Genomic DNA, 27,946 nt, shown 5'->3' with positions numbered 1-27,946 from the left:
ACTATTTTATCGACAGTATATATAATACAATAAATAATTTACACCATAAAAATGTAGTTAATACACATTTTTTGTATGCACGTTTTCATCGTTCCAGCATGCAATGATGAAAATACCGGCGTCTACTATCGGTGTAAAATGTAATCTAAAGTCAGTTGGCTTTGACCGCTTATATCTTGAGTAATAAAAATCGCATAATATTGAAACAACTTGGAATCAGTAGCTACAACATTTCTACGTTACTGTAGAAAATGAAGGAAATACAAAAAAATTATTTCGAGAGTTATTAATTTTTGAAGGGAAAAAGAACATGTTTTTTGACACTATTTTCAATAAGACCTACTTTGGTAACATGTAACTCGTTTAATGAGAGTCCTATGATATTCCTGATTTTTTTCTATGTTCCTTAAATCTTTCTGAATAATGTTATTTAAACAAATAACCGTTATTATAATAACTTTTTGAGATATTTAAACGAAATAGTAGTCATGTTATCTTTGTTGGAAATTAAGGTACGAAGATGAGACAAAGTACACGTTACGGAGAATACGACACTTATTACGATTCATCAACAAAAGTTTGGAAAAAAAAATTATATCAAGAAGTTATTTGCAAAACTATATTCAGTTTTTTGCTTTATTGCACCATTAGCGGTAAGGTGCACACCATCATAAACCATTTCCCATAGGCGTCAACATTTTAAATGCGATAAACTGTATTATTGTAGACATGAGCAGGTAAGTGAGGGCTTCAGGTCACTTCTACCCAAACCTACATACAATTTTGAATTTCTTAAGGGGGGCGCCTACTTTAGAAGGTACAAAACTGCGTACATTTCAGGAATTTTTTTCTCAAACACATTTAAATAAATCGATGCGAGATTTAGTGTATATTTTCTTATATATTTAAACCTTTGAAATATAATTTTTTCATTAAATGAAAATAGAATTTAATAATAAAATAAACGCCATATATATAACGCCTCGCTGCTGAAATTTTCCCATTGCGTACAACCTAGGGTACACAATTCTTATCTAAAACAAAAAAAAAATTTCTTTAAATATACATTATTACCTTCTGTATGAATTAAAAGATTTCAGTAGAAAGTAAAAACTGAAATTTTTACATGACTTTTTAAAAAAAATGTAATTATTGCCAAAAAAAATCTCATTTTTTCTTTAAAAGAAAGCATTAAATTTAATTCTATCAAAAACAAATTTAATTCATACAGAAGAGACACTCTTTATCTTCAAAACAAGCCCAAATAGACCTTAATCGGTTGATTAGATTTTTGTCTATCGTGTACGCAAACTACAAAAACAGTGTTTTGAGAAAAACGCGTTTAAAGATTGAAAAACATATAAATGCTGTTTCGCGGCCTCGATGAACGACTATTTTTTTATGTGTAGCTCTTGGATAAGAAGACATTTTACTGATAAATGGTAATTTTAATGGTAGGTGTAATAGTAGATAAGCGCGACAAATTATGAAAAGTATTAGAGACCGCGAGTGGAATCGCGCGCCAGGCCAAGCGCCAGGCCACACGCTTTATTGCGTTCTACAAGCTGTAACTCGAAAAATACTTTGTATTTTGACGTAATATTTTAAGAGCATATTCTCTTATAGTTGTACTTTTTTTTGGGACAAAATCGTAGAACTTCCGTTAGGATCAAGATTTTTAAAAAATTCAAATTGGAAGTGACAGCTGTATTCTTCTAGAATAGAGGAAAAATACTGAGAATTTCGAAAAAAAATGTTTAACCTATAAAAAATGATTATAACTGCAACGGTTTTGGATAAAATTCACATTTTTACGTTCCCAGAAAGAGGATAATGCTTCTTTTTTGTTCATTCTGAGATATTTTATAATTTTTGATGTGCTTTTAACAAATTTGAGGTTACAATTACAAATTTCAAAATGGCGGATTGAAAATGGCTTACTAATATGAAATATCTATAAATTGAGTGAGAATCTATAATTTAAAGGTTTCTTGGCTTACTGTAAATGAATTGGATTGTTTATTTACACATTTTAAAATGGACGATCCAATATGGCCGACTGCAGAAACAAATGGATTTTATTTTTAGATGAAATCATAGAAATTCTGACAGGATAAAGATTTTCATATAATTCAAATTGAGGGTAAAATATTATTTCTTGGAAAACAGAAGAAAAATATAGAGAGTGGTGATAAAATATATTTAACCTATAAAAATTGTCCACAAAAATGACAGTTTCCAATTAAACATAATTTTTTCCTTCCCAGAACCAGAAAAATGCATGTTTTTTATTACTTCTAAGATATTTTATAAATTTTGATGCGTTCTTAACAAAGATAAAGTTCCAATTCCAAAAATTAAAATGTCGGAATCAAAATGGTTGAGTAAAATGTAAAATATCTATACATTAACTTCGAATCCATAATCTAAAGGTTTGTTTGCTTACTTCCAATGATTTTGATTATTCAATTGTATATTTCAAAATGGCGGATTCAATATGTCTAAGCCAAGTAGGCCAAATCAATCTAATTATAATGAAAACATTTACTGAACAGCTTAATAAATTTTAAAAAAAGATGTTGAAGTACAAATTGTAAATTTAGAAGTGAATAATTTAAGTGGAAAAAAGCACTCTTTACATCCAGTCGAAATTGATGTTCTGAATGTTTTTAGCTTACTTATAATGAAAGAAAAAATAGAAAAACTTGAAATGTGAAATAGTGGATTTAATCTGACTGTTTCGAATTGTCAAATTTGAAAGAATGATATATTGGAAATTGCGATTAGACTATTTTCAATCATATATAAAGAATGTAAAGTCGGAATTCTACTTTTCAAATAATGAACTAAATGTTAAAGGGGAGTTATTTAAAATACACTTTGTATCTTAATGGTTATTATGGCACTTATAAATTTTATAAGTAAATTTTGCAATACTATAACTAAATAACTATAACACTAAATAACGAAATTAAGGTGTTCTTTTTTTAATTAAAATTTCAACTTGCTTCGTAATAACAAAATTTTTTTCGTAACTTAAAAATATTGTAACGTACATTTGTTATAAACCCATGATGTTTTAAACATTATCATAATGCGGTCGAAGTGATGTTTTTAAACAGTTAAAAGCAAAATTAAAGTTTAGTTTAAAGAATTCAAATAGTGAATTAAAAATGGTGGGTGAAAATTTTAATAATTATTGTAATAATAATATGAACTTATAAGGTTGGTAAAATTAACAAATAAAAATAAGAATTGCTATTCTATTCTTTTTGATGCGAAGATAACAAAAACGAATTTTCATACTTTGTTCTCTATACAGACAGACTTTATTCCAGATCACTTTCATCACTGCTTGAAGAAGTTTCATTTTCAGAGATTTGCCTACAATGTTTTTTATTAGAATTATTATTATTATTATTATTATTATTATTATTATTATTATTATTATTATTATTATTATTATTATTATTATTATTATTATTATTATTATTATTATTATTATTATTATTATTATTATTATTATTATTATTATTATTATTATTATTATTGATCTTAATTAAAACTTTGTAAATTTTATTTATAGGTATTTTATAAATATTTTTACCTTTCTTCAAGAAAAACATTTAAAGAAGTCGGAACTTCAGTTTCCTTTTGTTTTTGCCGATTGTAAATAAGAATCATTGAGATTTTTGGATCACTAAAATAGATCGCTCGATTAAAAACATCCAAGATCCTGCAACATGCAACATCTGTTATGCTGGCGTGAATGTGTCCTCATATTTTTTCTATAGTATTTATGCCAGGATTCTAACGCGTCTTCGCTAAAATAAATCATGGGTAAAGGAAATTGTTCCGCAATATCGCATCCATGTTGAAGGAGTTTATGGACAGTTGGACTCATTCTGGACCATGGATAGAGAGCGTAATTCATTTTGTAAGTTTCCTTGGCAAATTTTCGGAGTTCTTGCAAATTTAAATGCTTTTTGCTTTTAAATAGTAGCAAAATGGAAGCTATATTAGTAACAAACTGAGGATCTAGACCTAAAGCATCAGCAAATCCTTTAGGGTTATTAAAGCATCTGCGAGCCACTTTTCCCGTATTTGTTGTTCCATGGCCTTGCAAAATTTGGTCAACTCTTACACCAATTTCTTCATAAACCCTCTTCTGTACTTCACGTTTTCTTTCGTCATGTTGATCTGAATTTAAAATTACACTTAAAAATTGTTTTTTCTTATGTATGTAATTCTTTTCAATTACTTGTTTAATATCACACCAAACCTGAGGGGGTCATACGTTACAAACAAAACAGTTTTGTGGATAATACAGTTTCTATAATTTTAAGAATTTCTTAAAATTAATCCAGGAAACGCTATTATTCTACAAATATGAAATATTCTAGAAATCATGATCCCCTTCGGAATTGTATGGTGTGCATCAGGAAAAACATTTTATAACAAAAGTGAAATTTCTTCGATTTTATACACTGTTAAAAGAAGGGTGTAAAAAATGAAACTCCCAACCGAGTTCTATAAAATTTGCATCCTTTAAGGAGTTAAAGCTTAATTCTTCAGTCCCCACTCTTCTGCAACATAGCGAGTATGAGACTCACTCTCCTGTGAGAGTTGATTTTTAAGTCCCAAATTTTAACTCCCAATTCCAACAACCGTTAACTCCCAAATTTTTTACAGTGTAGTTAAAAATTTTATCACACAAAATGTTTTATTTAGAAGATAATTACTTTTTCATACTTTACTGTAAGTTGTCTGACAAACTTTCAACTCTTTTAATCATACCTTTTAATTCTTTTCGAATATCCCAAACTTTTAGTTCTGAGCGATAGGATAGATGCAATAAGTATTCCATTGACTTGATTTCACAATGCAACAAACCCAGTCCATGTCTTAGAGACGAAACGTTTGCAGTAAAATCACAATTTTTTCCAAATTCGTGTGTAGTTTTCAGACACATAGGACAACGACTGGAAGCTTTATTTTTTACTATTGTGTTAAGGCATTTGCCATCAAACAAGGATTGGAATACGATGAATTTTACTTTTACTCTACTACCATTATGAATTTTAAAGCAATGTGGCGAAAGTCCTTCAATTTCTTTACTGAGACGATGAAACTCGTTCTGTGTTGTTTCATTATCCTCTTTCTCAATAGCTATCCTTAAAGGTCTGCAAAATCTAACACTCTGGGGAGTAGGATTAATCCAAATACTCGTACTTGTTACTACGTCTTTTAATTGTACTATAATCAAGTGACTAATGAAAAGTGATTGATGAGGATTCACATTTTCACACTCCATTTCTTGATATTTCTGTTGAGGGTTCGTATGCCCACTTGAACTATCCATGCCCAGTGTAACCATTAGCTCTAAATTTATCACAGAACTTTTAGAATCTTGAACCACAGCTTCACATAATCGCTCTGCACTTTTATTTAACAGATTCTGCATTGGGACAAAACATTCGAATTCGGAAGACTGGTAATTTTGTGGCTGACACTCAACCATTTCTTCAAATACTTTTCTATACGAAGGATATACTCTACTGCCTTTCTGTCTAGAATCTTTCACTAAAGAGGAGTAAGTGCTCTTGCTGTAATTGTTTTCTAAATAAAATGCTAATGCGGAATCATTTGAATGACGTAATTGAGTATCATTTATTTTAAGATTTTCCTTTTCAGTATTTGAACTTGAACATTCCGAATTTGAAGAAACTTTACTTTTACCTATTTTTAATGCCATTTCCAAAACAGTAACATTGTTGTCAACTGAAGCTGCTAGCTCCTGAGCTCGTCTGTATTTTGTTTTCTTGCAAGAACTATTTATACTAATTTTCTTTCTCCCTGTATTTATGCTAATTTTTGATTTCTTTGGTGGGCGACCTCTTTTTCCAGATGCCTTCTTAATATTTATCTTATCCATCTTAAGAAAGAAAGAATTTCAGTTATAGGCTTAATTTGACATTCCTCTAAACAAGAAAAAAATTGAAAGATCTTACCTCTAATCATTTACCTGGCATTGTTAAAGACTCACAAGTAAACAAATATTTAAAATCATAAAAGCTATAATAATAAGATGATACTAAAACTATTTCTATCTGTATTTAAAATTAATCAAATTTTTAACCACAAAATCTAACTTCTAATGTCAATTAAAGAGAAACAAAAAATAGTAATATGTCTGATATCAGTCAAAGAAGTATAGGAAATTCTAACACAGCTTCAGATTCGTTGCCGTAAATAGAAATTGGACAATACATTCTTTATCTACGAGTGAAAATGGTGTAAGTAGCAATTTTCATTACGATCATTTCGAGTTGGCCAATTTAGCTTACCCATATTAAATCTGCCATTTTGAATTCTATTGGGAATCGACATAAACCAGAAGTTATCTGGTGGTGAAAAAACAAACTATTGTTATACCCCATTTCACTAGCAAAACGCAGTGAATTGTCGAAATTTAATTAGTCAACCAATAATGGAAAGTGAATTATATTTCTGTTAGAAGTGATATTGTTGATCCAAGTGCAAATATTTTGTAATTCCAGTAACATATTCACGTTTTTTTTTAATTCACCTGCTTTTCGCGGTATTTTGGGGTCTCTTCGTCGCCATTTTGGATAGACCACGCCCCCATGTCGATTCCCAATAACTGAATAATCAAAATCATTGGAAGTAAGCAAACAAACCTTTAGATTATGGATTCGAAGTTAATGTATAGATATTTTACATTTTACTCAACCATTTTGATTCCGACATTTTAATTTTTGGAATTGGAACTTTATCTTTGTTAAGAACGCATCAAAATTTATAAAATATCTTAGAAGTAATAAAAAACATGCATTTTTCTGGTTCTGGGAAGGAAAAAATTATGTTTAATTGGAAACTGTCATTTTTGTGGACAATTTTTATAGGTTAAATATATTTTATCACCACTCTCTATATTTTTCTTCTGTTTTCCAAGAAATAATATTTTACCCTCAATTTGAATTATATGAAAATCTTTATCCTGTCAGAATTTCTATGATTTCATCTAAAAATAAAATCCATTTGTTTCTGCAGTCGGCCATATTGGATCGTCCATTTTAAAATGTGTAAATAAACAATCCAATTCATTTACAGTAAGCCAAGAAACCTTTAAATTATAGATTCTCACTCAATTTATAGATATTTCATATTAGTAAGCCATTTTCAATCCGCCATTTTGAAATTTGTAATTGTAACCTCAAATTTGTTAAAAGCACATCAAAAATTATAAAATATCTCAGAATGAACAAAAAAGAAGCATTATCCTCTTTCTGGGAACGTAAAAATGTGAATTTTATCCAAAACCGTTGCAGTTATAATCATTTTTTATAGGTTAAACATTTTTTTTCGAAATTCTCAGTATTTTTCCTCTATTCTAGAAGAATCCAGCTGTCACCTCCAATTTGAATTTTTTAAAAATCTTGATCCTAACGGAAGTTCTACGATTTTGTCCCAAAAAAAGCATTTGTTCCCACTGTGCGCCCCCCTTAAGACAGGAAAAATATTTTGGGTGTTTACACCTCTGTACATCCTTAGAAACCAGATCTTTAAAGTTATAAATCAGTTTTAACCACAGAAAAAAATGACCAAAAAAAGGGTAGTAGTGCTAAGCTTGGAGTCTCGGACAAAAAGACTTACAGTAGTATGCACCTGACTGCTAATGGTGCAATAAAGCAAAAAACTGAAAATACTTTTGCAAATAATTACTTAAAATAATTTTTTTTCCAAACTTTTGTTGATGAATCGTAATAAGTGTCGTATTCTCCGTAACGTGTACTTTGTCTCATCTTCGTACCTTAATTTCCAACAAAGATAACACAACTACGGTTTCGTTTAATAATCTCAAAAAGTTATTATAATAACGGTTATTTGTTTAAATAACATTATTCAGAAAGATTTAAGGAACATAGAAAAAATCAGGAATATCATAGGACTCTCATTAAACGAGTTACATGTTACCAAAGTAGGCCTTATTGAAAATAGTGTCAAAAAACATGTTCTTTTTCCCTTCAAAAATTAATAACTTTAAGAAAAAAATTTTTATTTGTTTTTAATTTTTTACATTAATGTAGAAATAAATTACTTACTGATTCCATACAGTTTCAATATTGTGCGATTTTTTTTATTCAAGTTATAAGCCTTCAAAGTCAACTGACTATACTTTTTGAACCGATAGTAAAGATATATATATATATATATATATATATATATATATATATATATATATAATACAAACAAAAAAAGAAAATAAAGAGAATGTGTATACACACTTTCCCAGTTCTAAAAAAGTGATGAACGATGATTTCAATATCACTTCACGCACTTGTTGTTTGTATAAATATTTTTTGAATTTTAAAATCTTGGAAAAAGATTGCAGCTTGCTCAGGAAAAACCTTTGACACTACACAACAGGAAGCTAAGGGCCGTTTAGTGTTACCGAAAGTGAACGCTAAGAGCGCTCCTTCGCATCACCTGACTTTTACTAATTCAAATAGTAAAAACTACTAATCAAAAAAGTAAAAATTCTTACTAATTTGAATTAGTTATATTTTTTTGTCGACATTCTACTAATTCATTAGTCATAGTTCATAAAACTACTATTTCATTAGTAAAATATTATACTACTAATTTAAATAGTAAAAATTCTACTAATTCAAATTTAGAGAGTGATAAAAAACAAAAGAAATTACAAAAACTTACGTTTTGACAACACACTTTAACAATTCGGAAGAAATAATTGTGTTCCTTATATACCCGCCGTTTGTGAATTTTGGTTTTTGTTTCTAAAATCTTACTGTAAATACAAAATAAATATATTTATTACTTAGTGAACTCAATAAAGTTTCCCATAAGAAAGCCCATTAATAAAAAACAATCACTTTGAGAAGTTAAAAATGAAACAACTTACCTCAGCAATCAAATGTTTTCCACGTTTGAAACTTCACTAAAACACATTAAGTCACTTACAAGCTACTATTCTTCACAAAATAATTAATAATCACAATTATTGCATTGAAAAGTGTTGCCAGTTACCGCAGCAACAATTTTTCAAAAGCAAGTAACACAATTTATCGATAAACGGCGCCGATAGCATCAACTGCACCCGAAAATAGAATTTTGTTCCTAATAGCCCCAGTTTACAATACCTAAAATTTTTTATTAAAAAAATTAATTTTTTTTTATTAACTTTATTTTTATTTTAAATTAAATTTTTACCTGAAAAATGTGTAAATTTCATAAAAATCCACAAAAAATATTCCGAGATATTCAAAATTTTATAAAATTAATATTAAAATTCAAAATGGCGTATCTTCAAAAATGTTTGAATTTAAAAAAATCTGTCCGCGCTTCGCGCGGGGGCACGCGAATATTGATCGTCGAGCTTCGCGCTCCGGCGATTATTTCGCACGTCGCGCTCCGTTTGATGTTGCGCTTCGCTCGCGGTGGTCTGAAATTGTTTTGCTTTATTTGTGTTCTTGTTATTATTTCCTGTTATATGTTTAATAAAACATTTTTTTCTTAAAGTTACTACGACTTTAAGGATTACATTCTCATCACATGTTTTTGTTTGCTGATGATTGCGAGATTAAGTGGATTAAAATGTATATTTTTGGTAGAGATGTGCAAAAAGATCGAAATGTCGATACGAGCCAAGTCCAAGCCGGCTCGATGTATCAAGTACTCGACATTTTCGAGTACTTGAGTGACTTCAAGTACTCGAAAAATTCGAGTACTCGGGTAAATTCGAGGACTCGATTAAATTTGAGCACTAGAGTGAATTCGAGTACTCGAAACTATTCGAGCTTTTTACACGGCTCGGCTCGAAAAATAAAAAGCTCGAGTTAGCTCGATCAAGATTCGAGCTTCAAGCTTTTTGCACACGGAGAGAGATTTTGTATTAATATTTGTTAAAATTGTCAATAGAATTTAATATATTCTTTTTCAATTTAGGGAAATCGTGTTTTATATTAAAAATTAATATTGTGCATATTAGTAGGCAGCCCTTGATATATTTTACAAAAATTAATAAAATTGTAATACAATTTAATAAAAGAATTATAATTTTTAAAAATGACTATATTAAAATCGCAGTCCGTGAAAGTATCGAAAGAATAAGAAAAATTGAAATAGTTCTTTTAAATTTTAGAATAAAATACATATTTCAATCTTTAATATAGTCAATACTAAAAATTATGAGTGAGTCGAAAAGGACAGGAAATAAAAAGACGTAGGAAGGAGGAGGATAGAATTATCGTTTCGAAAGTATTTCGCACACACACCAATGAGCTAACGCAAGCATCATACTATACATCATACTATACAAACACAAACTATATACAATTTCGGAGATCTATGCTAAAACCTATAAACGCATACATATAAACTTAACTTAAATACAAATAAACGCAATAACGCACGCACGCTGTACATTGGGAGATACAGTTCTCAACTTCCTTATATACTAAACTCGAGAAATTTTCTGAACTTGTGAGAAAGTGATATTTTCTCCATATTTTGTTTAAAAAAGTTCTTAATTTATTTTACATTATAAATACATACTTTTGTATGCTGGGTCAAAATTTTATTCAGAAATGTTTATCATAATACTGTTTTTAAAATTGTTTGTTTCTGGAAAATGATTTCTATTGAAATTATATCCAATTTTTCGTTATATAAAAAAACCCATCATTTAATTTATTGGCATAAGAAAATGCAGCATATCTTAAATCATTTTTTTAAGGACGCTGCACGGTGGGAAATATTTAAAAGTACGCATAGGCGTAGCGAGCGATAGGAGAAAATCTTATTTTTTATTTTTTTTATTTTTTTTATTTTTTTTATTTTTTTTTTTTTTTTTTTTATTTTTTTTTATTTTTTTGGAAGTTGAGGACAACTTCCACTCTTTTCCCCTCTTTTCGTCCCTCTTGGTGAAATTTTTTGACTTTGATAATTAATTAAAAAAAATCCAGATTGAAAATGAAAAAAAGGGCGATTTAGGGAAAAATAATATTTAATAGAGAATATTCAACAAGTTTTCTTATGACGATTAGATGTTTCTATGGGCGTGAATATCAATCCGCGTTTTCCAAAACATAGCAAACTGACAGCTCAATATGGGAGGTTAGCCATGGCCGACTATATCAGGTTGCACCGTTTGCGTAGTACAGTAGGAATGAACGTGAGGAACAAAAATATTAAATGTCAATTATACTCTCATTGTTTACTATTACATTTATTATTTGTTTATTTATTTATTATTGTTATTATATCTATTATTATTTATTATTTTACTTACTTTTTTAAAATATTATTATGGAAAAGTATTAAAACAATAAAAAAAAATTTTTTATGAAAAAATTATTAAACAAATAAAATTTCTAAACCAAAAAAAAGTAAATAATAAAAAATTATGAAATGTATAATTTTAAAAAATTTTTATTGTTATTTTTATTATTGATATTTTTAAGTATATGAAAAATCTAATTTAAATATTCCACAAAATTAGTTTTAAAGTAATTTTTTGTAAGGAATTCAACGGTCATAAAATAAAAGCGGACAGAAAATATTTTGACCCTTTTTAGGGTTCCGTACCCGGTAGGAACCCTATTGGAACGGTTACAAAAATGACCATGTACCCCCCTCCCCCCCTAGAACTCACAGTTTTACACCTAGAGAGCTAAAAATTGGTACACGTATGTATTTTTACGCGTAGATTACAGGAAAAATATAGCGAACGTGATTGGGATTGATCTTCATAGAGTTTTCGTCGAAAAACATCAAATTTTGGCCATTTTTCGCAAAAAAAGGCATGTACCCCCCCTAGCGCTCACAGTTTTTTACCTAGAAAGTTGAAAATTGGTATGCATATGTATTTTCAAAAATGGATTAAAGGAATAATATAGCGAACACATTTAGTATTGATCTTCATTCTGTTTTTATCGAAAAAGTCAAAAATTTTGAAAATTTCGAAAAAAATGCATGTACCCCCCCCCCCCCTGGCGCCCACAGTTTTTTATCTGAAGAGCTGAAAATTGGCATACTTATTCGTTTTTACGCATAGATTACAGGAAAAATATAGCGGAAGTGATTAGAATTGATCTTCATGATGTTTTCATCGAAAAACTAAAATCTCTTTTTGAAAGCTCGAAAATTCTTTAACCGTTGCTGGTTCTCTCAATTCTTAATCTAGTGGACTGTCGCTATACATTTTTATTTATTTTTTCGTGTAGATTTCAAAAAACATACAGAAAAAATTATTGGAATTCATCTTCATATTTTTTTTTGCGAAAAACTAAAAAAAAATTTCGTTTTTAAAAAAAAAGTGTGTACCCCATCCCCCTTGGTTTTCACAATTCTTGGCATATTGGACTGCAGTTTTGCTTATTTTATGTATTTTCGTCAGTAGATTTCAGGAAAAATATAGCGAACCTGATTGGATTTGATCTTCATATTTTTTTCATCGAAAAACTTAAAGTTTTTAAAAATTTCGTCAAAAAAGCGTTTATTTCACCCTAGCACTCACGGTTTTTAACTAAAGAGCTGAAAATTGGTACACTTTTGTATTTTCACGTGTAGATTACAGGTAAAATATAGTGGAAATGATTAGAATTGATCTTCATTGCGTTTTGAGCGAAAACCTATAGTATATTTCGTAACGAGTGCAAGCAGTTGTCAATTTTTGAATGAGCACTTTTTTTGGAACAAACTGTAGGCGAAGCGAAGCTTCGTCTACAGTTTGTTCCAAAAAAAGTGCTTTTTCAAAAATTGGCAACTGCTAGCACTAGTTACGAACGATATTTTTCATATCAAGGTGCAAAAAAGTGCCCTTTTTTGCACCGCGTTATGAAAAATTTTTTTTTTCAATTTTTGATAATAATTATACCTATGCTAATTCTCTCAATTCTTAGTCTAGTGGACTGGCGTTATACATTTTTATTTATTTTTTCGTGTAGATTTCAACAAACATACAGAGAAAATTATTGGAGTTCATCTTCATATTTTTTTTTCGAAAAACTAAAATTTTTTTTCGTTTTAGAAAAAAAAGTGTGTACTCCCTCTTTGGTTTTCACAATTCTTGGCCTATTGGACTATATTTTTGCTTATTTTATGAATTTTCATATGTAGATTTCAGGAAAAATACACCGAACATGATTGAATTTTATCTTCATATTTTTTTCAGTGAAAAAGTCAAAGTTTTTAAAAATTTCGTCAAAAATGCGTGTTATTTACTATAGCGCCCACAGTTTTTTACCTGAAGAGATGAAAATTGGTATACTTATGTATTTTTACGCGTAGATTACAGGAAAAATATAGCGGAAGTGTTTAGAATTGATATTCATGGTGTTTTCATCGAAAAACTGAAATCTCTTTTTGCAAGCTCGAAAATACTTTAACCCTTGCTGGTTCTCGCAATTTTATGGAGGGTACGGAACCCTAGGTTTTAGTACGAGTTCTACTCGCACTTGTCCGGTTTTTTCAATTATCATTTTTCTTAAAAATTGGTGGATTTCGAAACACACGCGTAATTTGGTAGAAAATATGTTTTTAAATCCATGAAAAGAATTCCAAATGAAATCGATGATTTTCATAATTACCTATAGAAGTATTGTTTTGAAAAAAATCTTTGTTTTTAAACTGAAAATTCTAAAAATAACATTGTTATTCAATTTTTCTATATGGAAAATTATTTGTTTACTTATTTAGTTTCTGATCAAAATTTAATCTTAATTTTTCTGTATTTCTATTTTTCATCAATAAAAATTATGATATGAAATTATTTAGAAAAATAAATGTCAAAAAATGCCCTTTTTTAATAAAAAAAAAAGCTGCAATGTATTGAAAAAAGACGAAAATTTAATAATCTACTTCAAAAATTGTTAGAAAAAAATTGCAAACATCAACGTCGTTTTCTCAAGACAAAAATGGTTTTCATAATTGGAAATAAATTCTGAGTACCTCCGTGTTTCAGAAAAAGGACTTTTTTCATAAAAAAGATCCAATTTTATGACAAAAATTATGTTTAATAATATTTTCATAAAAAATTTACATTACTTTGTTTTATACTTTTCCATTATAATATTTCTAAAAAGTAAGAATAATAATAAATAATAATAGATAAATAAACAAATAAATATAATTATTTATATAATATTAAATAATAAAAGTAATGACTTATTATTTTTGTTGATCATCTACGTCCCTATATTACCATAGCGTAAATACTTTCAACACGAAAATGTTGCAACCTGTTATGGTCGGCAAAGGCCTACATCGAGCTGTTGCTTTGTTTTGTAAAACGCGGATTCATATTTACGCTCCTAGAAACATCTAATCGTCATAAGTAAGTTTGAATTATATTCTCTATTAAATATTATTTTTCCTTAAATCGCCCTTTTTTTCATTTTCTGTCTGAATTTTTCAAAATTAATTATCAAAGTCGAAAACTTCCCCTCTTTTGGTGTAATTTTTTACTTTAATAATTAATTTTTAAAAATTCAGACAGAAAATGAAAAAAAGGGCGATTTAGGGAAAAATAATATTTAATAGAGAATATCAAACAAGTTTTCTTATGACGATTAGATGTTTCTATGGGCGTAAATATCAATCCGCGTTTTACGAAACATATCAAACTGATAGCTCTATATGAGAAGTTGGACATGGCCGACCATAACAGGTTGCTCCGTTTGCGTGGTACAGTAGGAATGAACGTGTGGAACAAAAATATTAAATGTCAATTACTCTTATTGTTTACTATTATATTTATTATTTGTTTATTTATTTATTATTGTTATTATATCTATTATTATTTATTATTATACTTACTTTTTAAAAATATTATTATGGAAAATTATTAAAACAATAAACGGGAAATTTTTTATGAAAAAATTATTAAACAAATAAAATTTCTAAACAAAAAAAAAGTAAATAGGTAATAAAAAATTATGAAATGTATAATTTTTTAAATTACATTAGTTATACAAATTTTTTTAAAGAAAATTATTTCAAATACCAAGATTAACTTTTTTTATAGAAAATTTGAAAATTAATACACTGGGAATAATATTGACACATTCAGAAAAAATAAATTTTAATGGATAATTTTTTTTTTATTATTTATCAACTATAGTTTATTTCTAAAAAAATTTTTTTAGAAATAAACTATAGTTGATAAATAATAAAAAAAAAAATTATCCAATTATCCATTATTTTCATAATTTTTTATTATTTACTCTTTTTTGTTTAGAAATTTTATTTGTTTAATAATTTTTTCATAAAAAATTTTCCTTTTATTGTTTTCATAATTTTCCATAATAATATTTTTAAAAAGTAAGTATAATAATAAATAATAATAGATATAATAACAATAATAAATAAATAAAAAATAATAAATATAATAGTAAACAATAACAGGGTTCCTACAGAATCTGGAAATCATGGAAATGGTATGGAATTTTTAAAAGGCTTCTGGAAATCAGGGAAATAATGGAAAAGGCCTGGAACTTTTAAAAGTTTCTAAATTTTTTCTGTTTTCTATTTTTTCTCTTGAATAGAAATTCAAATAATAACAAAGCTAAATGGCATAAAAGAGAAGAAAAATTATTGAATTTTAAAAAAATTCGATTTTTCGGATTTTTGATAATTTTATATAATTTTAGATTTTTTACCAAAGATTCGAGACTATTTAATAAGTAAAGTGTTTTCCAAGAGCCCAAAAATAATGAAGCTAAATGCCATAAAAGAGGAGAAAAAATGTTAAAATTTAAGAAATTCGGATTTTTGATAATTTTCTATAATTTTAGATTTTTTACCAAAGAGTCAAGACTATTAAAAAAGTAAAGTATTTTCCAAAAGCAAAAAAATAATGAAGCTAAATCCCATAAAAGAGAAGAAAAAATGTTGAATTTTAAGAAATTTGGTTTTTTGATAATATTAGATTTTTTACCAAAGAGTCGAGACTATTTAATAAGTAAAGTATTTTCCAAAAGCCCAAAAATAATGAAGCTAAATGCCATAAAAGAGAGGAAAAAATGTTGAATTTTAAGAAATTCGGATTTTTGAATTTTTGATAATTTTCGATAATTTTAGATTTTTTACCAAAGAGTCGAGACTATTATATAAGTAAAGTATTTTCCAAGAGCCCAAAAATAATGAAGCTAAATGCCATAAAAGAGAGGAAAAAATGTTGAATTTTAAGAAATTCGGATTTTTGATAATTTTCGATAATTTTAGATTTTTTACCAAAGAGTCGAGACTATTATATAAGTAAAGTATTTTCCAAGAGCCCAAAAATAATGAAGCTAAATGCCATAAAAGAGAGGAAAAAATGTTGAATTTTAAGAAATTCGGATTTTTGATAATTTTCGATAATTTTAGATTTTTTACCAAAGAGTCGAGACTATTAAATAAGTAAAGTTTTTTCCAAGAGCCCAAAAATAATGAAGTTAAATCCCATAAAAGAGAGGAAAAAATGTTGAATTTTAAGAAATTTGGTTTTTTGAATTTTTTCGAATTTTTGATAATTTTAGATTTTTTCCAAAGATTCGAGACTATTTAATAAGTAAAGTGTTTTCCAAGAGCCCAAAAATAATGAAGCTAAATGCCATAAAAGAGGAGAAAAAATATTGAATTTTAAGAAATTCGATTTTTCGGATTTTTGATAATTTTCTATAATTTTAGATTTTTTACCAAAGAGTCGAGTCTATTAAATAAGTAAAGTTTTTTCCAAGAGCCCAAAAATAATGAAGCTAGGCTTCGAAGTGACACACTTTTCCACTTTTTTTGGTCAAGCCTACTTTTTGCTACTTATTTTGTCAAAAAGCTACTAAATGCTACTTTTTCCAAAAAAGGTAAAAAAAATTTACAGAATTCAAGAATTTTAGTTTTTTTGGTGAATTTCGTAGATTTTAAAAAAACCCGCCAAGTGAATTAAATTTATTTTTGGACGCGTGATTATAATATATTATAATAATTACTAATAGTGGATGTTTATTAAATTACAACTTTTTAACGTTTTGAATTTTTCGTATCTAATTTTATTATTCTTTAAGCTTCTTAAAAAAATTAAAAACTAAATTTTTCACTATATAATTCAATAGTAATACCTTTTTTGACTTTATAAAAGTTCCATCAAGTATAGAAAAAATCAATTAAGAATGAAAACTTAATTCTTCTGGTTATATAAATTGTTTGATTAAAAATCCAAAATAATATTTGTTTAACGTGATTATTTATTATATTATGTTTACAAACTTTATGTCAAATTTAAAAATATTAATTGTATTTTCAATAATACAGTGTTTTAAGTCGGTTGTTCAATAATAAAAAAATCATTTATAAAGATTTAAGATCTATCTAGAAGAAAAATTATAATTTTTTTTATTGGAATTAAATTGCTCATAATTTATTATTGTACAAAATTATGGCTATGTGGATTCTAAAATTAAAAAAATTTATATGACTAAAAACAATCCATTTTTTCCATTTTGATAGTTGTTATTAGTAAATTACTAAAAAATGTTTACGTTTCATTTTTAAAAATTAGATGGCTGATAAAAAGTTATTGATAGTTTTTTAAAAAATAATAAGGAGAAAGAAGGTGTCAATTTAACTTCTCAAAATTATGAGCCTGTTATTAAAAAACAAATTCTTATGAAAGATCTCATTTAAGTATTATAAACAATTACATTTCATTATGTAAATAAAACTTTCGAATGTAAAATATCGACAAAAAAGCTATTATATTTTCATGTTTTATGTTTATTTTTGAATTTTTGATAATTTTCGATAATTTTAGATTTTTTACCAAAGAGTCGAGACTATTAAATAAGTAAAGTATTTTCCAAGAGCCCAAAAATAATGAACCTAATGCCATAAAAGAGGAGAAAAAATGTTGAATTTTTTAGAAATTCGGATTTTTGAAATTTGATAATTTTTGATAATTTTAGGGGAGAGTCTCCAGTTGTGAGACACCTCCAGTTGTGAGACAGTCAATTTTTTTTAACATGCAATATTAAAAAGCCGATTGGTTTATATAAAAACATTTCTTTTTATAAGAGCCAACTTTTTCGTGTACACCGAAGCGGATATATAAACTGTTTTTGTTAAATACCAACACTGAGGGTGATAATCGACTAAAAAGCGTTTTTTCAATAAATGCAAAGTTCTTTTTTTTCAAGTTAATTAATTGGAAAAGGTAAATGTAATGCATTTTCTTTTAGGGTTTTCCTTATATTTTGTGATGCAATATTGCATTGTTCCAATCTGCGGTTGAAAATAATTTAATTTTCCTTTTTCAAAATAGCGCCAATTTCTGAGTGTGAGACACAGCATATCACCAGTTGTGAGACGGTGTCAACACCCATCTGGGCAGCATAAAAAATACGACTTTGCAGGCATACTATTTAAATGTTGTTTTGATTTTTTTTCTAGTATTTTTGGGCATGTCAAGTGGAAAAAAGTCAATTGATTCAGAAGAAATCAATTTTAATGCTCTTGTTGAAGCTATTAAATTGTGTTTATTTGATAGTCATATTTTGGCGAATAAATATTATTATTTAGTATATAATAATATATATTATTAATATATTTAATTATTTCTACTAAACATAACGTTTTATGTCAAACTTATTAAATTTTAGCAATTTTTAATGAGTGTCTCACAACTGGAGACATTTTTTTTTTTTAAAAAAGCGATGTGCTCGGAAAATGTATCGTAAATTTTTTTGAGTTCAACGAAACACTATACTTTCTTTTAATGAAAGTTGCGTATTTCTGTTACCTTTCGAACGGTGTATTTTATTTACAATTTTGTTTACCCGTTTAAAATTTACGGGTCAAAAATAAAACCCGTCTCACAACTGGAGACTCTCCCCTATATTTTTTACCAAAGAGTCGAGACTATTAAATAAGTAAAGTATTTTCCAAGAGCCCAAAAATAATGAAGCTAAATTCCATAAAAGAGAGGAAAAAATGTTGAATTTTAAGAAATTCGGATTTTTGAATTTTTGATAATTTTAGATTTTTTACCAAAGATTCGAGACTATTTAATAAGTAAAGTGTTTTCCAAGAGCTAAAAAATAATGAAGCTAAATATTATCAAAGAGAAGAAATACTGTTGAATTTTAAAAAAATCGGTTTTTCGAATTTATGATAAATTTTTATAATTTTAGAATTTTTACCAAAGGGTGGAGACTATACGGCCATGACTATAGTCATGGCCGTATAGTCTCCACCCTACGCCGATATAGCTGATATAGTCTCCACCCTATGGCCGACTATATCAGGTTGCACCGTTTTCGTAGTACAGTAGGAATGAACGTGAGGAACAAAAATATTAAATGTCAATTACTCTTATTCAGGATTCCTACAGAAATCCGAATTTAAAATTCCATACCTTTTCCATGATTTCCAGGTCAAATTTTTATGAAATTCTAATAGAATTTTAAATCTAATTTCAATATTTTTGGGCTCTTTAAAAACACTTTACTTATTTAATGGTCTCCACCCTTTGGTAAAAATTCTAAAATTATCAAAATTTATCAAAAATTCGAAAAACCAATTTTTTTAAAATTCAACAGTTTTTTTTCTCTTTGATAGTATTTAGCTTCATTATTTTTGTGCTCTTGAAAAATACTTTACTTATTTAATAGTCTCGACTCTTTGGTAAAAAATCTAAAATTATCGAAAATTATCAAAAATCCAAAAATCCGAATTTCTTAAAATTCAACATTTTTTCCTCTCTTTTATGGCATTTAGCTTCATTATTTTTGGGCTCTTGGAAAACACTTTACTTATATAATAGTCTCGACTCTTTGGTAAAAAATCTAAAATTATCGAAAATTATCAAAAATTCAAAAATCCGAATTTCTTAAAATTCAACATTTTTTCCTCTCTTTTATGGCATTTAGCTTCATTATTTTTGGGCTTTTGGAAAATACTTTACTTATTAATTAGTCTCGACTCTTTGGTAAAAAATCTAAAATTATCAAAAAACTGAATTTCTTAAAATTCAACAGTTTTTCTTCTCTTTTATGGGATTTAGCTTCATTATTTTTTTGCTCTTGGAAAATACTTTACTTATTTAATAGTCTCGACTCTTTGGTAAAAAATCTAAAATTATCGAAAATTATCAAAAATCCAAAAATCCGAATTTCTTAAAATTCAACATTTTTTCCTCTCTTTTATGGCATTTAGCTTCATTATTTTTGGGCTCTTGGAAAATACTTTACTTATATAATAGTCTCGACTCTTTGGTAAAAAATCTAAAATTATCGAAAATTATCAAAAATTCAAAAATCCGAATTTCTTAAAATTCAACATTTTTTCCTCTCTTTTATGGCATTTAGCTTCATTATTTTTGGGCTTTTGGAAAATACTTTACTTATTAATTAGTCTCGACTCTTTGGTAAAAAATCTAAAATTATCAAAAAACTGAATTTCTTAAAATTCAACATTTTTTCTTCTCTTTTATGGGATTTAGCTTCATTATTTTTTTGCTCTTGGAAAATACTTTACTTATTTAATAGTCTCGACTCTTTGGTAAAAAATCTAAAATTATCAAAAAACCAAATTTCTTAAAATTCAACATTTTTTCTTCTCTTTTATGGGATTTAGCTTTATTATTTTTTTGCTCTTGGAAAATACTTTACTTATTTAATAGTCTCGACTCTTTGGTAAAAAATCTAAAATTATCGAAAATTATCAAAAATCCAAAAATCCGAATTTCTTAAAATTCAACATTTTTTCCTCTCTTTTATGCCATTTAGCTTCATTATTTTTGGGCTCTTGGAAAATACTTTACTTATTTAATAGTCTCGACTCTTTGGTAAAAAATCTAAAATTATCAAAAATTCGAAAAAATTCAAAAAACTGAATTTCTTAAAATTCAACATTTTTCCTCTTTTTTATGGAATTTAGCTTCATTATTTTTGGGCTCTTGGAAAATACTTTACTTATTTAATAGTCTCGACTCTTTGGTAAAAAATCTAAAATTATATAAAATTATCAAAAATCCGAAAAATCGAATTTCTTAAAATTCAATAATTTTTCTTCTCTTTTATGCCATTTAGCTTTGTTATTATTTGAATTTCTATTCAAGAGAAAAAATAGAAAACAGAAAAAATTTAGAAACTTTTAAAAGTTCCAGGCCTTTTCCATTATTTCCCTGATTTCCAGAAGCCTTTTAAAAATTCCATACCATTTCCATGATTTCCAGATTCTGTAGGAACCCTGTTATTGTTTACTATTATATTTATTATTTTTTATTTATTTATTATTGTTATTATATCTATTATTATTTATTATTATACTTACTTTTTAAAAATATTATTATGGAAAATTATTAAAACAATAAAAGGAAAATTTTTTTTGAAAAAATTATTAAACAAATAAAATTTCTAAACAAAAAAGAGTAAATAATAAAAAATTATGAAATGTTTAATTTTTTTAGAAATAAACTATAGTTGATAAATAATAAAAAAATAATTATCCATTAAAATTTATTTTTTCTGAATGTGTCAATTTTATTCCCAGTGTATTAATTTTCAAATTGTCTATAAAAAAAGTTAATCTTGGTATTTGAAATAATTTTGTTTAAAAAAATTTGTATAACTAATATAATTTAAAAAACTATACATTTCATAATTTTTATTATTTACTTTTTTTTGTTTAGTAATTTTATTTGTTTAATAATTTTTTCATAAAAAATTTCCCTTTATTGTTTTAATAATTTTCCATAATAATATTTTTAAAAAGTAAGTATAATAATAAATAATAATAGATATAATAACAATAATAAATAAATAAACAAATAATAAATATAATAGTAAACAATAAGAGTAATTGACATTTAATATTTTTGTTCCACACGTTCATTCCTACTGTACCACGCAAACGGAGCAACCTGTTATGGTCGGCCATGTCCAACTTCTCATATAGAGCTATCAGTTTGATATGTTTCGTAAAACGCGGATTGATATTTACGCCCATAGAAACATCTAATCGTCATAAGAAAACTTGTTTGATATTCTCTATTAAATATTATTTTTCCCTAAATCGCGCTTTTTTTCATTTTCTGTCTGAATTTTTAAAAATTAATTATTAAAGTAAAAAATTACACCAAAAGAGGGGAAGTTTTCGACTTTGATAATTAATTTTGAAAAATTCAGACAGAAAATGAAAAAAAGGGCGATTTAAGGAAAAATAATATTTAATAGAGAATATAATTCAAACTTACTTATGACGATTAGATGTTTCTAGGAGCGTAAATATGAATCCGCGTTTTAGAAAACAAAGCAACAGCTCGATGTAGGCCTTTGCCGACCATAACAGGTTGCAACATTTTCGTGTTGAAAGTATTTACGCTATGGTAATGTAGGGACGTAGATGATCAACAAAAATAATAAGTCATTACTTTTATTATTTAATATTATATAAATAATTATATTTATTTGTTTATTTATCTATTATTATTTAATATTATTCTTATTTTTTAGAAATGTTATCATGGAAAAGTATAAAAAAAAGTAATGTAAATTTTTTATGAAAAAAGTCCTTTTTCCGAAACACAGAGGTACTCAGAATTTATTTCTAATTACGAAAACCATTTTTGTCTTGAGAAAACGACGTTGATGTTTGCAAATTTTTTCTAACAATTTTTGAAGTCGATTATTAAATTTTCGTCTTTTTTCAACACATTACTGCTTTTTTTATTAAAAAGGGCATTTTTTGAAATTTATTTTTCTAAATACTTTTATATCATAATTTTTATTGATAAAAAATAGAAAATACAGAAAAATTAAGATCAAATTTTGATCAGAAATTAAATAAATAAACAAATAATTTTCCATATAGAAAAATTGAATAACAATGTTATTTTTAGAATTTTCAGTTTAAAAACAAAGATTTTTTTCAAAACAATACTTTTTTAGGTAATTATAAAAATCATCGATTTCATTTGGAATTTTTTTATGGATTTAAAAACATATTTTCTACCAAATTACGCGTGTGTTTCGAAATCCACCAATTTTTAAGAAAAATGAAAATTGAAAAAGGGTCAAAATATTTTCTGTCCGCTTTTATTTTATGACCGTTGAATTCCTTACAAAAAATTACTTTAAAACTAATTTTGTGGAATATTTAAATTATATTTTTCTTATACCTACTTAAAAATATCAATAATAAAAATAACAATAAAAAATTTAAAAAATTATGCACTTCATAATTTTTTATTATTTATTTTTTTTGTTTACTAAATTTAGGTTTAATAATATTTTCATAAAAAATTTTCCTTTATTGTTTTAATACTTTTTCATAAAAATATTTTTAAAAAGTAAGTATAATAATAAATAATAATAGATATAATAACAATAATAAATAAATAAACAAATAATAAATATAATAGAAAACAATACGAGTAATTGATATTTAATATTTTTGTTCCTCACGTTCATTCCTACTGTACTACGCAAACGGTGCAACCTGATATAGTCGGCCATGACTAACCTCCCATATTGAGCTGTCAGTTTGCTATGTTTTGTAAAACGCGGATTGATATTCACGCCTATAGAAACATCTAATCGTCATAAGAAAACTTGTTTTATATTCACTATTAAATATTATTTTTCCTTAAATCGCCCTTTTTTTCATTTTCAATCTGGATTTTTTTAAATTAATTATCAAAGTCAAAAAATTGCACCAAGAGAAGTGAAACGAGGGGAAAAGAGTGGAAGTTGAGGAGAAATCGCTCGCTACGCCTATGCGTACTTTTAAATATTTCCCACCGTGCAGCGTCCTTAAAATACCTTCCAATGTCCTAATTCATTTTCGTACACGGAAAAAAATTAATATCTAAACTTGAAATAATATTAATTTGAAATCCAATGGAATGTAAGTATGTCTAAAATAGACATTATAGTCACAATTAAATTCACATCTCTGATTTAGAGATTTGTTAATTTCACAACTTATCTGATGCGAATTACATTGCGTTTTAAGTTCATCATTGTCAAAGAATATTTAAACCATTTTAATTATTTAAGTATTAATTTTATATTTTAAATGCAGTTTCATTCCCAGTTTTCACTTTCCATATTTTACGAATGTTTTTCGCGTTATCACGGGTGGGACATATTTTTATTTATTAGTATTTTCAGGTTAAACTTTCGTTTGACACTTGAAAACCTAACCTATATTGAAAGTTGTACCAAACCATGTTTTTTTATTAAGAAATAGAAAAAGAATGTTTATATTGTGTGATGTTGAGATAATTTGATTCAAATAAAGAAATGAAATAATAAAAAATTCATATTATCTTCAAAAAATGTCCAATTTTTTATGATTGTCAATGGATTTGTTTATAAGTTCATACTAAAAGAAAAATATACATTCTTTGAATAATTCTCACTCTAAATTGTGATAAATCATAAAATTTGAGATTTCTAATATCATTTTCAGGCATAAAAATACGGATTCTTCACACTGATAATATATGCGGATTAGATATAACTCTAAATTTCAGTTTTAGAGATCTGTTCAAATCACACATCCGATTCCAGTGATAGTTTATGCCTAAATCTCATATTAAATCTCTAATTTAGGCTGAAGTCCCATGGCAGCGTTTTGCGTTGCGTTTTGTAACTAGGCAATGAGTGTGAGAGAGATGGAGATATATGTTTGCTATATTTGCACTCATGGCCTAGTTACAAAACGCAACGCAAAACGGTGCCATGGGACTCCACCCTTAGAGATTAATTTTTTTCCGTGTAAATTTTGAATGCTCTCAAATGCTCATTTAAAAGACAATGGACTATGCCTTTTACTACAATTAGGAAATCTTCATTGTCGATTAAAATTATTGAATGAACAAAATAAAATTGTTCACCCAATTCCGACACATTTTGACACATCAAATTAAAATATTTTGGGGTAAACACAACGTGCACATGTTGCCACGAGGTTTGACTCGGATAATTTCGGAACTGCTCGACTGAAATATTCGGCTAATCTCGGACAGCTTCGTAACCGCTCTACGTCAGCCTGACGTCAGCCCATAGCCTGCTATGGCCTGCTACTAGGCTGGTCATAATTTTTATTATAGTCGATAATACTATTCGTAACTAAATTAACAACTTATGTAATTCTTCGATAGTATTTAGTATAATCATCTGGTAATACTTTTTACTATTGCATACTTTCTTACTTATAATATTACAACTTCTTATTGACTATTTCAATTTCTATTACTTCAGAATAATACAAAGTAATAATTTGATTATAAACTTTCTTAAAAATGGTAATATTAATTCATAAATATACATGATTTCCCCAAATTGCAATCGGTTTTACTAAATACTAATATAATAATACGAAATATTAAAACAGAATCTCTCTCCGTGCACAACTCTAATTTTTGGTCTTGATAATTAAAATTGGAAAGTTATTTTTAATTATACTAACTCTCTTAGCAGAAACATGATTTGCAGAAGCAGCTAAAATATTTTTAAAGTATTATTATCAAGTTGTTGATAAAAACGAATTTTTATAAAAGTTATAACATTTTACAAAATCAATAACAAATTCTTTAACACAGTTAAGGGAGCGTTCACAAATGATGTCACGCAATTTTTCGGGATTTTAGACCCCCCTACACTGTCACGCTACTTCATGCAATTTCACTTGCAAAAATACATTGTGTCACGTTTAGTAGAGACCCCTCATCCCCTGCCCCCAAAAACGTGACATCATTTGTAAACGCTCCCTAAGCTGACTGACCCAAAAACTTAAAAAAAAAGTAGTTTCTGACGAAAATAGCTGGTTAACGAACTTGGCCTTCATTTTTGCACCAACTTTAAGTGTGTTAAATTTAAAAACGATCGGATAAGTTTTTCAAGAGTTATCGTGGGAACAAAATTTTTGGTCTACAGACAGACAGACAGACAGACAGACAGACGAACAGACAGACACCATCGCCAGACCATGTTTTTTGGGTTCAGGGAACCCCAAAACGTCGAGATTTCATGAAATTAGCGAAAGTCAATTTTCGACCAAAACTAATACTTTCTCATATGATGAGAATTTAATAAAAATTACTTTTTTTGAAAATAACTCGAAAAGTATAGGGTTTGGCGAAATGGTGTCTACAGCAAAGTTGTAGCTGAGGATGAGACGAGAAAAAAAGTCTCTAGTAGCAAGATTCCATATGGAATAGATTCGGAGATAATTGAGTCGGAATATCGATTTTTTGCCCAAAAAATAATAATAATATATATATATATATATATAGTGGTTTTTCGAAAAATTGACAGTTTTATGTCTATAAATATGTTTTTTGGGTGTATTTGGGTGAGATTATGTAAAAATAGTTGAAGTTACTTTTAATTCTTTGAAAATATTTTGATTTTTAGAGTTATTTTGGGATTTTTTAGTTTTTTTGACCATTTAAGATCCCATTATTGTCCCATTATTGGCACCCAATAATGGACCACTAATGGTAAAATCGTGGGATGTCCACGCCGATGCCAATAATTGGCAAACCATTATTGGCACATTATTGGCTGCCATTAAAAAACCAATAATAAAAAAAAAATTTATTTAATTTTATTAAATAATAAATTTATTTATTTAATATTTATTGGGTCAGTCCATTATATTTCACCTGAAGCCGTTGCGGTCTATTTTTAAAAAAATCTCATAATTTGTAAAAATGATGTTTAATATCCATAGAATTCATTTTTGAGAATTCTTTTATAAAATTTTTTGAATTAAACTTAGAATTTTAATTTTTAAGTTGAGTTGCACAGTAAAAAGGTTAGATTGACAGTTCTGAAAATTTAATAAGAAAGCATGGAAATAATTTAGATAATACAAATTTCTTGATTGATATTTGTTAAAAATGAGCTAATTTACTTGTATAAATAGATTATTATGTAAACATACCTAAAATAATAGATAAAAATTGATTTTAAAATTTACCTATGAAATGTCAAAAGTCACTACATTTTATTTACACTTTTCTAAAAAGTTTATAAATATTAATAAATTTATTACTATTTAATGTAAAGTATTTTTAATGTACTTTCATAATATGTGCTAACTTTTTAATTTTATAATATAGAAATATAAAAAATTTTACGTTTAATATTGAGTGTTTCATGATTTTCAGTGATTTTAATCACTTATTTCTTCTCAGGTGCAAGACCAAAAAATCCCATTTTTGTCTTAATATTAAAGTTTGATCTTCTTTTCCATTCTATTAAATTTTGGTGATAGAGAACAAATTACTTTTCAGTTTAAAAAATCTGCTGAAAAAACGAATTTGTTGGTTAAAATGCAAGTAGATTTTTGCAAAACTATTGAGATAGCCAACTTCAGTGTTATAAAATTACCTGCATTTTAACCAACAAACTCGCTTTTGGAAGCAGATTTTTTAAACATGAATAAAACTACAAAGTAGCTCGTTCTCCATCACCAAAATTTAATAGAATGGAAAAGAAGGTCAAACTTAAATATTACACGGAGAGAAGGGCGTAGTAGATTCTACTGACATGGCAGTTAAATCTACTAAACAGAATCGTTAGGTTTGGACTGACGGTACAGACAGTGCCATCTACTGCACTGTTTAGTAAGATAGTAAGATACACTGAGCAAACAGCATATTCTACTAAACAGAGAGGTGTCGTAGTGTATTATACTAAACATACAGTTGGCGCCACTAACCGGTGCACTAAATGATTTACTAAACGCGTTCTGTCACATTTACTGCAACTCTTCTCTCCGTGTAAGACAAAAATGGAATTTTTTGGTCTTGCACCTGAGAAGAAACAAGTGATTAAAATCACTGAAAATCATGAAACATTCAATATTAAACGTAAAATTTTTCATATTTCTTTATTATAAAATTAAAAAGTTA

At 27.0% G+C, this 27,946-nt stretch overlaps 1 protein-coding gene across 1 annotated transcript in view; it reads left to right on the top strand.

The window, feature by feature from the left end:
- The first annotated feature begins 6,291 nt into the window (after positions 1 to 6,291).
- Positions 6,292 to 27,946, top strand: part of LOC122503415 — a 55,286-nt gene continuing 33,631 nt past the window's right edge. Inside the window, exons 1-2 of the mRNA XM_043613941.1 lie at positions 6,292 to 6,296; positions 9,657 to 9,777. Coding sequence (XP_043469876.1) covers positions 6,292 to 6,296; positions 9,657 to 9,777 — 126 coding nt within the window. The remainder of the gene's footprint in view (positions 6,297 to 9,656; positions 9,778 to 27,946) is intronic.

The sequence above is a fragment of the Leptopilina heterotoma genome, unplaced genomic scaffold (assembly GCF_015476425.1).
Source record: "Leptopilina heterotoma isolate Lh14 unplaced genomic scaffold, ASM1547642v1 Lhet_260, whole genome shotgun sequence".
In the NCBI taxonomy this organism is placed as follows: domain Eukaryota; kingdom Metazoa; phylum Arthropoda; class Insecta; order Hymenoptera; family Figitidae; genus Leptopilina; species Leptopilina heterotoma.
This window is presented reverse-complemented; position numbering and strand designations above follow the sequence as displayed.